The 16,133-nt window shown below is 57.3% G+C and overlaps 1 protein-coding gene across 4 annotated transcripts in view; it reads right to left on the bottom strand.

Moving 5' to 3' along the window:
- The window catches only part of CASZ1 (castor zinc finger 1), a 152,130-nt gene that overhangs the window by 44,197 nt on the left and 91,800 nt on the right, over nucleotides 1-16,133 (bottom strand). For 2 of the 4 annotated variants that reach the window (XM_061160417.1, XM_061160420.1), the window contains exons 1-2: nucleotides 9,692-9,834; nucleotides 9,178-9,216 (exon numbers count right to left, since the gene is read on the bottom strand). In XM_061160417.1, the coding sequence (XP_061016400.1) occupies nucleotides 9,178-9,216; nucleotides 9,692-9,740 (88 nt within the window). In that variant the 5' untranslated portion in view covers nucleotides 9,741-9,834. Of the gene's footprint in view, nucleotides 1-9,177; nucleotides 9,217-9,691; nucleotides 9,835-16,133 lie in introns of those variants that run through there. The other 2 variants (XM_061160418.1, XM_061160419.1) reach the window with 1 other exon arrangement.

Here is a 16,133-nt window from a genome sequence, read left to right as displayed (position 1 = left end):
CAGGTGGTCACCACATCGCTGACTACGTGGAGTGACAGCTAGGAACCTCTCCAAGGCCCCGCCTTCTCGGGTGTCAAGGCAAGCACCCCACCTCCTGGGTACGCTGCCTGTGGGAGGTAGGACCTGAGCCCCTTCCACTTCGGGGATTTGAAAAGCTGGTCTCCATCGTTGAGGTGGACTCTGAAAACACATGGAATGTGTCCCCCACCAAGTCAATAGGTTCAGGGTGGAGCCCCAAATGAGCCAGGAGCAGGGTCTGGCCTGAGGTTCGGGGGAGCCCCAGGGTCCAGAGCTGTTTTGTCCAAGCCACTTGGATTTATCAGATGAGCACGGCCTCCCAGCCAGACTCCCTGGTATAATCCTTTCATTAATTTACTATTCGATGGAAAATTACTCCTTACCCAGGAATATAAGTTTTCATCTTATTTTAAGTTCGATTCTTAAAGCAATTACCCAGGCATCTGGCAATGACTTCACCGCTGCGGCCGGGCCCTGGAGGGGAGAAGCACGGCCCTGAAGCTGCACAGACTCCTGGCTCCCGGCCCTGGAGAGGAGTTCAAGGAGGACTGGGAGCCCCCAAACAACTGGCCTGGGTCCTGGGAGGGAAGTGGGGGGGGCACACCACCGTCTCTGATATTTGCTGTGTGTGGAAACGCTCTTCTCCAGCACCACCTGCCCCATGAACCCACTGGTGACAGTTGTTGAAAAGCCTCAGCAGCTGGTGCCGCGGGAGCATTTTCTATTTTTAATTGTTTGATCGGAATATTAACTCATCTCCGCCCGTTCCCAAGACACACTTCCCAGCCAGAGGGTTTCCCCCATTCCCCAAGACCTTTTTCTGTCTCCCTCTCCAGTCGGAAATCTACTTTGAAAGTAATAACTGGAAACACAGACCTCTGTGAGTTTGCAAAGGATCAGCGCACGGGAGAGAGAAAGAAATAAGGTCCTCACCAGCCAGCATGCCCCGAGCAGACCTCAGAGCCACAGGCAGGGCAGGTGGCTCGACACCCACAGGCACCGCTGCTCCCCGCCCTCCCCTTCTTGGCCAGCCTCTCCCTCTCCCCTCCGGTCAGCCCCACTGACCCAGTCTGCTCACTCGTCAACCTCAAGTGGGGCGGGGACGCTCAGGAGCCTCCCAGGGCGGAGGCCCCGGGAGGGAGGCACGCGGCCGGGCTCAGTGGCTGACTTTCCTTTCAGCTGCCATTTCCGAGAGGGAGGGAGGGGGAGAGGGCAGCCTCTCCATGGAGCCATGGGAGAACCTGCCAGCCAGGCCTCCGGGGAGAAACACAAGGGCTCCAGGCCCAGCTCCGACGGGATGGTCACCTGGCTCAGCCACTGCCCGAGCTGCTGGGGACAAACTGGACCCCGGGGGGCCCCCTCACCCGTCCTCGGAAGGCACCCCCCCCCCAACCCAGCAGCAGGGCCACTTGGCCTCGCCCTACCTGCCCTTGGCCCCCCTGCCGGGCTCGTCCCTCTCAAGGTCGCAGGGCTGTCCACACCAGGAATATTTACTCACCAGACTGGCCCTGTTAGCAGCACTCACCACAAATATGCTTTCTGATAAAGTTGGCAGAAAAAAAAGTTCTAGAGCTGGAAACAATGTCAGAAATCATCCCCTACCCCCACCCAGGGAGGGTGAGGTGGGGCCTGCGAGCAGGTCTCTCACTTTTCTCCTTCCTGTTTTACCTCCCAACATAGAGCCTGTTGCCAGGGGACCAAGGGCTGGGGATGGCTCTACACGAGCACCGGGTCCTGGCCCCCAAAGGGCATGGCCCAGAGGCAGGGGTGTGGGCAGCGGCCCTCTGTTTCCCCCGCCAGGAGCTCTCTTGGGGGCCTCTGGGGGGCGAGGCCAGGCGGCCTCTCACCTCTGCTTCTCCCTGGGCCGTCTCACCTCGCTGAGCTCCTGCCCACCCGCCCGCCCTCCCTCAGTGCACATGGGCTTTAATGTTTTTATTACCTGTTTGACTCGCTGCCTTATTGCTTCTCCCCTTAATGGGGCCGTAACCGTGGAAACGAGGAATAAACGGCCACCAGAAAATGAGATGATTAAACAGGTCACCCTGGCAAAACAAACTCAGCCAAGGAACCTCTGGGGGGTGGGGAGGGCAGGCTCCTCCTCCCCCACCCATGGCTGGAAGGCTTGGACCAGACTGGGGACCAACGTCCCTGTCCCTGAGCTGGGGCAGAACCAGGGGGGCGCCCCCTGCTGGACAGTGTGGCACCTGGCCCGTCCCTTCCTCAGGCTCCCGGATCTCCCAGGCAGCCCTCCTAGCTGGCCTTGGGCCCTGCGCTCTTGGGCCGAAGGGGTGGCGAGGACGAAGGCACAGGCCGAGAGGAGATAAAGATCATCGCCAAGGAGGAGACGCACTGCCTGGTGACATAAAGCTCTAGAATTCTCTCCCCGCTGACTTCCTGGATGCCTCCGACTTTCTCACTGGGCACTTTCTCCCATCTAGTGCATCTCCAGCTCTCATGCCGCATCGTCCCCCACCGCCCCCCCCGGGGTCCCTGAGTTCCTGGAGAAAGCTCTAGAAGAAAAAGCCAACCTAGGCCAAAGTTCAACTTGGGAAGGTCTCCTCCGAGAACCCCTGGTCTTTGGAGCCATGCCACGTGTCTGTGCCTCCGCTGGGCCAACCTGCTCCCACAAAACCTCAGGGTGGAAGGCAACACGAGAGGGCCTTCTTGACAGTAGGCAGGATTCCTTAACCCCTCAGCACTGGCCAGAAGAGCCCCCAGGAGGGACCCCGTGGGAAGCCAAGAACAGACCCCAGAGCCAGCACAGGAGCAGCCGAAACCACCATGCCAGGGGCAGAAGGGTGTGGGGTGGGCCTCAGTACATGCCACCCCTGCTTTCTGGCCTCACTCCAGGCACTGCATCCACCCAGCTGGAGGGGTCCTGGGCCTGCGGGGCAGGACCTAGAGAAGACGGACATGCCACAGTGAGCTTTCTGCTGGGGAGAACCAGAGACAGGCAAGGGAGGCGGCATAGGAGAGTCTCGGACCCTCCGTTGGCCACTGCCCCCGGCCCCCTCCAGGGCAGCAGACTGTGGGTGTGTGACCTCCCCACCCCAAACCACGGTCATGGCTAGCAGCTAATGGGGCCCCTGTCAACCACTTGCTGCCTGTCTTCATTCTCATGCCCACTTTCCCCCTCATGTCATCCCTCATCCCAGCCCCACTCCTTCCTGTAAACCAGGCCTAGAAAGCTCTGGAGGAGCCAAAGCCCAGGTCCCAAGGCAATCAGCCAAGTGTTTCCTCCCCACCTCCTGCTGCCCCGGCTCAGAACCTGGAGAGGCACATCAATCAACCCATTCCGCCAGCACTAATGGTGGGAAGGCACAGGGTCGGCCCTGGACCACACGCTGGAGGAGACGGGGATGGCGAGCTAACTCTAACGGTCACCATTATGAGCAGCAGCAGCAGCAGAAGGCAGGGCTCCCGGCCTTGGCCTCCTGGGGGAAGGTACAGTAGTCTGAGTGCTGCTCTGACACACCAATGTCATGGGTATAACCAGATCCTCAGAGCAGCAGGCCCCTGGCCAAGCTCTGATCTCTTATCTCCTTCCAGGGCCAACTGGGTGTGAGGCTGCAAAGGGGGAGGGGTAAGAAGGTAGGCAGGAGGGCCTGGCTTTAGGGAGCTGGGCGGCCTGGGCCTAAAAGGGCAGAAAACTATGGTTGCACAACGGGAAGCAAGAGTTCTGCTCTTCAGGTTGGGGGAGGAGAGAGGGCGAGGGGAGTGAGGAGTTCGCGGCAAGAGAGGCAAGGGACTGGCGGAAGTCTGGAAGGTGTGGGTGACGCAGGAAACATCGTCTGCCTATCTCCATCTGTCCCAATACCTCCCATCCTTTATCAAGTTCAAAGGCCACTCCTTCACAAAGCTCCCTGGGCTCTCCGCTCGGGCGCTCCTCTGCCTGGTGGGACAGGGAAACACACCTGTCTCCCTCCACCAGGCAGACCCCAGAAACCTGGGAAGGACCAGGTGGCCTTCATTGTTGCAGCTCCTACAGCGGGTGCTCCCCAGTGCTTCCTAAGAACTGCAGGCCCCACCACCTGCCTGGGGTGTCCTCCCCTTTGGGGGTCAGTATGTCCTGGTGAGTCGGGGTTATGAGGATGCTACGCCGTAATCAGGCAGCCAGAGGGGTGAGCGCTGGACCACCAAGCTGCCCCTGTCCCAACCCATCCCCGAGAAGCGGCCCCCTCCCCCTCCGCTCCCTGGGACCACCAGCCCTCCTCCACCTCCGTCTCCTCGTCCTGAACCCTGGCCCAGCTACCCCGGAACAGCTGCTGCCTGCCGTGGGGACCCACAGGCTGTAATTACTACAGAGCAACTTCCTTCCCCCCCAGAAGATGATGAGGAGGAGAAGGAAAAGGAGGAGCAGGAGGAGGTGTGGCGGCACCAGGTGGTCAAGGTTTGAAAACCAGTGCAGGGAGGGCAGTGTAAAGGGCACGCCTTGGGGGCTGGCATTGGGGGTGGGGAGCAGGGGGGGCATTGTGTGTGAAGAAGTGGCCTGACTATATTCTAAGAATGCTGGGCCAGGCAGAGGAGGCTGCCCGAGCTGGGGTGGGTGCATCACTAACCTGCCAGGTCTAGGAAGAGTCTGGGCCCAGAGCCTCCGGGGCCCCACCCCATCCCCTGCCCAGGGACTCGAGCCAGGGGCAACAGCTTTAATGAGGAGATGCTGCTGCGTGACTCAGCCCTCCAAAGGTGCCTCCATTTATTTTATTTTTCCATCATAAAAAAATCCAAGCTGCAACTCGGCCAGATTCCTCGGCCGTGGGGGATGGGGGAAGACCAGCCCAGAGAGGACTGACTAACTGGCCCCAGTGTCCTTCTTAGAGGGGAGACCTAATGGGTTCGTCTGGTTGATCCCAAAGGGAAAAAGGGCCTGGGATGGGGTCCCCTGAGGGCTCCTTCAGACCTGCCCTCACTGCCTCTGTCTCCTGTTGGAGGAGAATGGCTATGCCAGGCTTTTGATCCAGAGTAATGCTCTGATATCACCAACTAGTGCCGGGGTTGGTTCAAGGGGCCACTTCACAACCCACAGCTGCCTCTCTCAAATGCTTTCTTACGAACAGCAGGTCCACTCAACCCCTTCCCAGGGTGTCCCACTGAACCCTTTCGGCAAAATTAGGTTGGGAGTCAGAGAACCAGAGACCTTAAAGGTCATCTGATGCTTGTGTCCCTCCAAATGTCACAGCCAGCCTCTGCTTGAATGGTACCAGGAAACCCTCAACTTCCGAGGCGGCCCATTCTGTGTTTGGCTCTGACTGCTCCTTCCTGCCAAGATGGCACCGAAGCACCTACCCCTTGCAGCAAACTGGCAAAACCGGTGCTCAACCTGACAGTTGGTAGGGACTGGCCCCAACTTAGACTGGTCAAGTGGGTGTATCTGGCCAAGTAAAGGCTTGAGGAAGGAAAACTGAGGACAACTGGCTCTGCCCCAAGCCCAGCATGGAATCTCTTCCTTCAGAAACACCACAAAAACCTTCCCAGTCCCCAGTGTCCATCGGGGTGAAAGTGTAACCACAGCCAGCAAGGTTCCTAGAAGCCTCCACTGCTGGCAAGGCCCTGGCCTTCAACCAGTGGCTCACAACAGTCCTGAGAGTCTAGCGGTGGGCTGACACTCAGACCCAGCAGGGGTTGGGCTCAGGAAGCCGAAACCTTTGCTCTCTGGGGTCAGATACTGCCTGGAAGAAGTCTGCAGCCTTGCCTCTCCTTCCCTGAGACTGTGAATCCTCGAAGCACATGGCCACTACGTTGTTCCACTCTAAGAACTAGACTACTAAGCCAATTTGTCTCAGCCTCCCTTGACCCCATCACTCCTGGCCTCATCCACAGCTGAGCCCATGGCCAGCATACAATGTTGGGGGTCTGTATGCCATGAAAGGGGGTCCGGGCCTGGAGTCTCAGCTGAGCTGATCCCAGGGAAAAAGAAGCAGGCCTGGTTCAGTGAGTAGCACTGATCCCTCCCCTGACTCACCTCGACGACACAGCAGCAGCCACGGGGCCTAGTGTGCAGTGCTGGCCCTTATGGTTCCGGCTGGGGTCCCTGGTCCTCTTTGAACTTGCTCTCTTGCCCATTTTGCCCTTTACTTGGCAGAGTCCACCTTGGGTCCTCTGATGGACAGCTCCAGCCCTGGAGAGCCCCTCCCCATCTTCTCAGGATCTCCCTAGGGAGATGGGGGGCACTTACAACTAGATCCTCAAGAATCAAGGGCACGAGTTTCTTCTCAAAGCTTAACCGCTGTTTCAAAATCATTTTCACCCTGGCCTCCAGGTTTTCTCAGGGCCTGGGAATCAGCCTAGTGGGGCCTAATCCTGGGGAGCCTCCCAAATGCAGCCTGGATTCACCTGTGTCTGAAAGCTTCCTTCTTCCTCCCCTCCCCCTCCTGGCTCCCTCCCCCAGGGAAATCACTCTAAAAGGGCCTAATGGAACTATGCCCTCCTCTCTTCCTCTCTCTCCTCCCTCCCTCCCTTTCTTTCTCTTTCCTCTCTCTTTTTTTTTTATTAGCATTTGTGGAATTTATTCCCAAACTCTCCTAATCTTCCGTACACAACCATTTGATTTGCATAACCCAACCCCCTCTCATAAAAACTGGCTGCTAGTTTAATTAAAAAATGTAAATTTGCTGTCATCTCGGGGCCTGGTGAATTAGGACGACATCGGCATTTTTTATTGCTAAAGACGTCCAGATTGATCCAGCCCTTGGCTGAACTATGGTGGAAGAAAAGGGATCCACATGGTCCCCGAGGGCCTTGAAGTCCTGCTTGAGGTACCCCTGGGGTGAAGCCATGGTTCTCCCACCACTGAGTTACTTATGGCTGGAGTGCTTCCCTAGACCTGTCCGAGGCTGGAGGTGATGTTAATCCACGATCTGATGTTTACTGGGTCCCTGGTGCCAGCAACCCTTTGGGGCCCATGTCTCCAGTCTTGTACAGTGCTAGCTGCCGGTGATGGCCTCAAAGAAGAGAGCCCCTCACCACACCAGAAAAGAGCCCAGGCCAGAAATGAGGCCCCTGGCCTTGGCTGTGAGCAGAAGTACATTCAAGAAGTCGACGAAAGATGAGATGGAATGAGCCCAGAGACAGGCTCAGAGGGGATCTCAGAGTTCCCACCTGCTTCCCTTTTTTTGTGAAGAGGGGAAAAAGTGCTTTTCTTCTGAAGTCCTGAGATTAAGTGAAACTTCCAAGTTCAAAGAAAAAGCTGAGATGGTATCACCAGATGACTTCTCCAGGAAACAGTCAGAACTTTGCCACCCTGGACCTCCCCTCACTGAGTAGCCAGAGCCCAGGCCTGGGTCCTGCTGAAAGTGCCCTGCTCCAGCTACGGGAGGGACCTGCTGACCTCAGGGGCCCTTCTAACTTCCAGGAAAAGTTCCCAGAGTCTGTCCCTAGAGTGCAGGGACAAGTAAGTGCGGCAAGAGATTCTGCCACCCACAGGCCCAGCAGGCCCTCTTTCCAGTTGGGGATACTCTATGGAAGGGCTTTGAAGAGTGCCCCAAGAGCAGGCTGATGTAGGGGGGAGGATGGACGCCAGCTCCAGCTGCCATCGGGGTTGGAAGAAGGAAGATGAAGAGGGCCCAACTTCCAGCTGAATAATGCCTGGGTCCCCTGTGCCCACCCACAAGCCCAGGATCATCTGCCCCGAGTTAGGAAGCAGTGCATTACCACCACTGGTCCATCTATAAGGTCTGCTTCTCAGCTGGGATGGGTGGGGGCCCCCTGTTTCTAAAGAAAAGGGGTGGGGCCTGAGAGGGAGTCGATGAGACACTTGATTAGAGGTGGGGGCGGGCTGTTTCTCCGTGGGAGGGAAGGGCAGGGAGGGGCAGGGTGGCAGCCCTGGCCTCACACACCTTGACCACTTTGCCCAGCAGGGGGTGTCACACCCTTCCTGGGCACAGAGGTCCTGTGGACATCCACATGGGATTCACCAAGATCACACCTGGCGGAACACAGTCTTAATACTCCCTCCCCCACAAACACATCTCCCTCCTTCCCAACGCCAGCCGCCATGTCCTGTCACTGGGTCCCCCAGTGCTGCCTCCCTTTTGACTTCAAAAGGTCAAATGTTGTCCCAAGGGGCAATGCCATGGACTTGGGCCATTATAAACAACAACTCTGACCCATACCACCTTCCATAAATGAAACAGAAGGGTTCAGAGATCAATCTCCAGGAATTATCAACCTGTTTAGCACAGATTTAAAAACACTTAGGAAGAAGACAGTGTCTAGGGTGAGGGTCCTGGTCAAAATTCCATTTCAATACAGAGGGCTAATGGGAAGTCTTGAGGAATTTAAAATAAACCATCATTCTAGACTCAGATGGGAAAAGAAGTGTTTATACAATTTGATTAAAACCAATAAAACACCAAAATCTCAGGATAAACTCTGCTCCAGGCCAGCACTATGCTATCTGGAACCCTAAACTAGGTGCCATGCTAGGTACCCCAAAACCCAGACGTCCAAATTGAGTAGTCTGTCTGGTCTACCCTCTCCCAGGGTGGGGGCTAAGGGGGATCAGAGCGAGTCCCGGGCCCCTCACTTTGAACTGATAACAGCCGCCTCATCCCACGGGTTCTCAGGTGAAAAACACTCATTAGCCATAATAAGCAGCTTGTTCATCCGACACGGCCTTGTCCCAAATAAATTAAATTCCTTTACCTTGAGACAGTCGCCCCGAAACCAGACTAACCACCTTTCCCAACAGGACGCTGCTTTCAAGAACTAAACCAACCCCCCCACTAAAAAAATAAAAACACACACCCCACAGCCAGACACATAGAGATCTTTCCTGGGGGAAAAAAAAAGGTACAGAAAAAACACGCAGCCATTCAAAAAACACGGAGAACAAAAAAAAAAAAAAAAAAAAAACCCCACAAAAAACCCCTAAATCCTCTCTCTCGGTGCCCCCCAGCTCCCGCTCCTCTCTGTTCTTTCATAATGACAAGCATCAAATTAGTCACAGTCACTAAGCAAGTAACAAATAATAACAATAATATCATCAGAAGCCTCGCAATCCAGAAACCAGGGCGAGAAGCGCAGCCTGCATCAGACCCTCTCCAGGCCAGCCCCCACCCCCTGCTCAGCTGCTACCTCATTGGGCTAAAAATAATAACTTCCGTAAAAGAACCGAAAGAAAAGTGAAAGAGCCACCCCCTGGTTCCCACCGGCCGGTACCTGTACCAAGATCCATTCTCCTCTCTTTGGTCCCAAACTCTTCGAGGATCGCCAAAAAAAGAAGAGGAAAGAAAAGAAATCTGTTTAGTCTCTCGCAGTGTCCCCCACTTCCCACCCCAGCCTCCCCCCTCGGCTCCCCGCACCCTCCCCCCATCGAGGGGCGGTCAAGTCCCCGGGACTAGGGGCGCGATGAGAACCGGGACCCAGAGGCAGAGCGAAAGTTTCTCCCTCCCGCCCCGCTGGCTCTCGCGCTCCGGCATTGCACACTCAAAGCAGCTCCTCGCCGCTCTCGACTTTATTAAACTAAAAGAGAAACTATTTATAGACACGGCCCGGGTCTGGGGTCCCGGCCGGCCCGCGAAGCCGAGGGGCGCCCCCGTCCGCGCCCGGCCGGGCTAGGCACCCGCCGCCCCCGCCCCGCCCAGCCGCGCCGCGCCGCGCCCCCCGCCCAGCGCCCGGGTCGGAGCCCCGCGGCGGCGCCCCCTGCCCTCCCCCGCCCCACTCCGGTACTCACCATAGTCGGAGAGTCGAAAGCCGAATTCACTTAAATAATCAACTTTCATAATACTTAATTAATGCCTAATTGCAACTGATTACTCCCCGAATAACAAGTTGTTTTAAAGCCCTGATGTCATTGCTCCTGACGGTAACACTCAGGGTAACAGTTTGGCAGGAGGGAGCGGGCGGGCGGGAGCGGCCGGGGGCGCTGCCAGGCGCCGAGGTGATTGGCAGGGCGGCCGCGGCGCCGCCTCCTCCAGGCCGGGCCCGCGCCGCCCCGGCAGGTGAAAGAGCAGAGCTCGGCCCGCCCGCGCCCGCGCGCCCGCGCGCGCCCGCCCGCTGGGATGCTGGAGTGAATGGGCTCGCGCTCGCCCGCCCCGCGCCCGCTCCCTCACGCGCGCCTCCGTCTGATTCCCCCCTCCCGCCCCACGCGCGCGCGCGCTGCTCACACGCGCGCCCCCGCCCGGCGCCCGCTCGCGAACGCGAGCGCGCGCGGCTTCAGCGCACCGGCCCGGGCGGCCAGCCTTACTGGCTCAGCGATTGCCCAAACCTTAGACTTAGGAGGGAGGAGGGAGGCGGGGACTCGGCGGCCGGGGACGGGCGGGAGCGGGGAGGCGGGCGGGGGCTCGGCGGTCCGAGAGGAGCCGGCGGCCCGCTCTCGCGCCCCCTCGCCAACTCTGGCCGGACGCCGGCGGGCGCGCGCTCGCACGCTCCCCTCTGCGCTCCGGCTCCGCGAGCGGACTCGATGGCGGCCGCGCGCGGACTCCCTCCCCGGCGCCGGCCGGCCAAGGGCTCGTAGCGCGCGCGGCCGAGCAAACTTTTGGGCGCGGGCGGGCGCAGGTGTGAGCGCCTCGGGGTCGCGCCTACTGAGCCTTACTCAGCGGCTCCCCCCTCGCGCGCCCCTCGGGTTTGGGGTGCGGGGTACCAGGGGCTTTCTTTCTTCCCCCATCCCTGTTGGTGTTTTTTAGTTCCGAGGAGAAAAGACTCGGGGGCGGTGGGCCTGGGTGTCCCGCGGAACACGCGCGGAGGCTCGCGCTGTTTCGCACACCGTGGCCCCCCGCAGGCTTCACGAGTGCAGGGACCCCCGAGGTTCCACCACTTCGGTTTGACTTTGCATTTAAATGCACCCTGGCACCACCCTGATCCCTGGTCTACCCAGGTCCCCTCTACGTCTCTGCTTTCGGGACCGTCCTGCTCCTCTTGCTGCCGGAAGTTCAGCCCCCGGCCCAGCCGCCGGGGCAGCATCTCCTCTCTCACCCCGCCTTGGCTACGAGTCCTAGGAGCGCCCACACCACGGATCCGCGCTGTCACTTGGGTTTCCAACCCGGCCTCTTGCCTCCGCCACACCCCATGCAGGGCCCGGGCAGACAGGGCCCAGACAACCCTCTGCCGAGGAGCCAGCGTCCTGCCGGCTGCCCCCTCGGACATCGCCACATTTCCAGTTTGCCAGTTCATCGCTGGACCAGGCAACTTGTTCTCTCCTTGCCCTCTTTTCACCCTCAGAGAAAGCACGTTGGTGGGTCCTTCTGTCCCCAGAAGTTCCCGCTGTAGCCAGATATGTTGAGATGCCTTCAATTTTAGTCACCTAGGTTACCCACGGGGGTGGGGTGGGGGGGCGCAGTGCGAGGAAGGAAGCAGGCAGGTGAGCAGGAAGCTGGCGGGTTTGCAGGTGAAACACCTGGACTTCACTGTCCCCAGCTCTCCCTCGGGCCCTCCTGCACCCAGCCTGCTACCTTCTTCCCCTATCCTGTTTCAGGGGAGGCCACACTTCAATGAGGGGCTCGGAGCCCAGACTTTCTGCTCTCTGTTCTTTGGGCAAAGTTCAGCAAAATGGCGCTGGATTATTTTTGCAATATTTCTATTTTGCAAAGGGAGGGACCTAGGGAGACCTTGGGGCAAAGATGTCAGGGAGTTTAACTATCTACTGATTCTCCCACTTTCCCCTTATTTTTGTTCTTTTTTTAAAAAATTGCACTTTAGTTCCAAGTGGCCTCACAGGGAGGTTAGCGTCGCTTCCCCATCTGACTGCCCTCCTTGATGCCTTCTTGGCAACCCCCATCCCTGGTGGTCACACAAACTTTACCCTTCAGGTCTGCCCCATCATTACTGAGGATGAATAGCTGGAGAGGCCCAAGAGCTCTGAGAGTACCCCAGCCCTAAAATCTTGAATAAGTGACCAGAGCTCCTTAAACAAACCAAGCTCAGTGTTTCCTAGATGTTGCTGGCACAGGGCAATCAAGCAGTGAGGCCACAAGGTTCTGCTCCCCACACAGGATCTCAGAGAGGGCACTGCGGCTTCCAGGACTGCTCTGGGGTACACACGTGCCTCTGGGTCCTCCCACCCCTGACTCCCCAAAGCAAGGCTTATAGCTTTGGGTTGTAACAGCAAGCAGCCCAACCCAAATCCCAATCTGACTGTCTGCTTCCTGATGTGGGCAACTGTGATGTAGACAGAAGTCTGAAGACATAGAGGTGAAAGGGGAATTTCTGGCTGCATTTGAAATATGCACCTATGGGGAGCTCCCTGCATATATGGCCCACATGGCCTATAGGCTGCTATGAATGTCCTTCTGGACTTCTGAGGATGGTGGTCAGGGCCTGGAAGGGCCTGCCTGCCAGTTACCCACCACAGGGCCGATAGGATTGGCTGCACAATAACTTTGGACCTCTGGTGGACCAAGGCTGGAGAGGAATGGCTGAAGGGTAGAACTGAGAGAGCTGGAAGGAAGGGGGAGCAGGCAAGGTGGGTTAGAGGGGCTCCCGCCAAGCACAGCCAGTAGTAGACGGAGGCGGGAACAGCCCAGGGAGCCTCAGCCCTGCCAAGATGATGGCCCCCATCAGCTACTGCCGGCATAAAAAGCGCTGCCCAAGAGTGAGGGGCCTTCCTTCCTGAGACACACAGAAAATGAGGCCATCCTGGCATGTTATGATCTGAGACCTGAGAAGGCTGAGGCTTTGAGGTCATGGATGTGAGTCACAGGCCGTGTCACGGCGGGGTCCCCGGATCTCTCTTTCCCTTTGTGTGAAGGGGAGAGGCCCAGGACTCTGGCACCTCTGAGCCTGTGGCCCATTTTGCCTTGAGAACCCTGATGTGGTAACACCCCTGTAACCCTGAGGCCAGGCCACAGTTTCTGTGCCCAGGGCCCCGAGGATGGAAAGCCCAAAGCCACAGCTCCTCCTGGTCTCAAGGCCCTGGGCCCGGAGCCACCGGCTCCTCCTCATGCTCCCCACCCCCAAGGGAAAACGAGGAGCCCTACACAGCCATGCCACCCACTGGGCCCCTCACAGGGGTCTTGAGAAGCCTGTCAGCTCTCCCCGGGGAAGGTTCCCTCGACGGCTCCCAGAGCCCTCGCATCCCCGGTTTGCCCACTCTTTTTCTCTCCCTCCCGAGCCCGGGGCCTTCTCACTCAGCAGCCTGTTTACACACCAGGTATCTCATGCTTTATCTGCTCTCATTTTGAATTCGTAACTTTCACATAAACTTGAACAAAGCTCCTTTTGTTCTTGCACCCCACCCCACGATCCCAATAAACTGGTTCCCTCTGAGGCGACTGGGCCAGGGCACTAGAGCCTTGGCCAGACGACTGTGTGCGCCTGTGAGCCAGCATGTTCACACCTGCGAGGGAGCCCATGTGCCCGCGTGTGCGTGCCCTCCCCGGGCGGATGGTGGAAGAGTGTCAGAAAGAGCCCTAAGTCAGCAAAGTGTGGACGGGAAGGATGGTGGGGACAGAGGGAAGAGCCTGGTCGCCATGGCGCAGGGCACGGGGATAGCCTGAGACTGGGTGAGAGCGGTCCTGGGCCCTGGATGGTTTTGGTGTCGGGGCCGAGGGAAGACGGGATGAAGAGGAAACAAAGGGCAGGGAGGCCCAGCAGAGCCAGGGGATGAGGCCGGGCTCAAGCTAAATGTAAGGCAGATACAAGGAACGCATTATGGCGGTTTAGGGGCTGGCAGAGCCGCCGCACGCTCGGCCCCGTAATCCTGTTAGCCAGCAATCTCCATTCCGAAAGAGCTTCATTTCTTTGTGAATATTTGTAAACTAGATATCTAATGGAAAATTATAGGAAAATTATAGTGAAATTCATGACGGAGAAATCCGATTATCCCTAATTCAATTATGCCATCTTAGCCCACACAGCACATTTCCCATTTTTTTCCCATAAATACCGATGCCAGGGGTCCCGGTAATCAAATAAAATTGAAAATCATCTTCCCATTAAATTCAATTAGCTGCAATTTCTAAAGCCTATCAGAGATTTTAATTACTAAATTATAAAATTCTCCAATGCTAAATTGAAACCAAAAAAATTGCACATCCTTATATTTCAGAGAAAAAAAAAGGGGGCCAGCAAAATCCCTGGAAGATGCCCTCCTCTCTGTGCCCAGCTCCAGAGCAGGTTCCCTACCTGGAGGGACCACACGCACTGATGCCTGCTTGCCGGGCTAAGGACGAAGCTGGGGGGCAGGGGAGAGGGCCCTGTCAGGGAAGGGGCTGAGGCATATTAATTTAGCAGAGGGGCAACGCACACCTCCACCCCCAAGCATTAGGGCTGGGCCGGGCCCTGGAGAGGACCCGCCTCCTCACTGGCTGTCCTGGCTCCTCAGATGCCCTCAACTTGGTCCCCCACTGAGAATGAGGTCTATAAGTGCCACCTTCTTGGCTCACGGACATGGCTTGGGCCCAGGTCACCGCTTGGCCTCAGGGCTTTGCACAGTTCTGGGGCAGCAGACCAGAGGCAGCCAGCTTCTGACCCAGGTGCCGGCTCTCTAGGCACCCAGCCGGGTCCCCAGATGGCCTGGACTGGGTCAGATGTGAGAGGAGGACGGGGCCTGATGCCCAGGGTGGCCAGACATCATGGGATGGTCCTGTGGCCCCCAGCCTTCTCCAGAGCATTCCCAGGAGCCATGGGCCCTGGCAGTGTACCAGCCTTCTGGGAGAAGAGCCGGGGATGGACGTGGCCCAAATCTGGCCTCTCCCTGCACTTCCAGCTCATTCCCTGTTCTTTCCCTCTTCTGGGAAGCCAACCGGCTTAACTGGCCAGAAGGACTACCCTTGCCCCATGGGAGAGCTCAGTCTTTCACCCCCATTTCCTTTTAGGGAAGTGCTGGCCATAACCCCAATAGTAGGCCCTCCTCTCTCACCCCCCGCCATCCCAGGCCACTTACCCCACTCTCTGAGGCTGCTCCTGGAGTCAGAAGAGCCTGGAGAGGTGGCACCGGTGGTAGCATAAAGTGACCCTAGATCTCCAACCCAAGGTGGGTGGCCGGGTGGGCAGCCGCTGGGCCCGGCAGTTTCAGGGCGGGCAGTAGCCGAGTTGCTGGCAGCCCAGCTCCCGGGAGCAGGGAGCAGGTTTAATTTGCCAGGCAGTCAGGAGTGCCAGCAGGGGAGGCACCCGCAAACAAAACAAAAACAAAAAAGTTAATTATCTTTGGCTTTTTCTTAATAAATATCCAAACTGGCCCGGCCGGATCTTCCGCTTTGGAGGGAGAGGGAAGAAGGAGGAAAAAAAACCCCAAACCAAATCCAACAGACTCATTCTCTCCCTTCCCCTTTGTCTTTCATCCTTGCATGTATCTCTTATCAGAATAGTAACAGTTTCACATTAATTCCCTAATTTCTCAAGTGCAGAAGTAGGGTCACAAAAGGTTTTTTTTTTTTAGTTTTAGGGTGGGAAAGTGGGTGTGTGGAGAAGAAAGAGGCAGGTGGGAGGGGAAAAAGGGAAAGAGAAAACCGGGTAGAAGTAAAAGAGAGTGAGAAAGAGACAGAAGGAAAGAGAAGAAAAGACAGAGAAAGTACGATGTAGGGAACTGAGTTTGCTACCTTGCCCCCAGGGGCACGGCCCAGCCTGTGGCCCCAATCTGGGCAGGGACCTGTTCTGGAATGTTGTGTTGGCATTTTATTTCAGTTACAATTATCAGCTACAGGAGATAATGGGTATTCTTCATTTTAAAGCTCCAAACCACCCAGGTCTCACTGGCCACTTTGGCTCCCTTGCTGTCAGCCCCTGTGCCAACCCCTCCCCTCCAGGAGCTTGGCTAGGAGAGAAGGGGGCGGGGGTTGGCTGTCCTTCTGGGGGGTGTGAATTTTTCTATGTGGAATTGCAAGTGTACCTGGGGAGAGACATGCGTGTTGCCACCTGGGCTTACGTGTTCGGATAGTGCTCATACACGCCTGAGCCCATGCTGTTAGAAACATCTGGTAGGGCACCTGTGTGTGTCGGGGCAGCCAGGACATCAGGCAGTCCCGCATGGAGTACAGGCACCGGAGTTCCACTCCCTGGGTTCAAACTCCAGTTCCATCTCTCACCAGCTGTGTAACCTCACTCAAATCACTGACCCTCTCTGAGCCTCCATTTCCTCAGCATCAAAGTGAATAATAATTAGCGATTGCCTAGGGCTGAGGGTCGGGGAGAATGGAGAGTGACTGCTAATGAGCACCGGCTTTTTTTTTTTTTCTGGG

The sequence above is a fragment of the Dama dama genome, chromosome 14 (assembly GCF_033118175.1).
Source record: "Dama dama isolate Ldn47 chromosome 14, ASM3311817v1, whole genome shotgun sequence".
Classification (NCBI taxonomy): Eukaryota; Metazoa; Chordata; class Mammalia; order Artiodactyla; family Cervidae; genus Dama; species Dama dama.
Note: the sequence above shows the minus strand (reverse complement) of the source record. Positions and strands in the feature narration are given on the sequence as shown.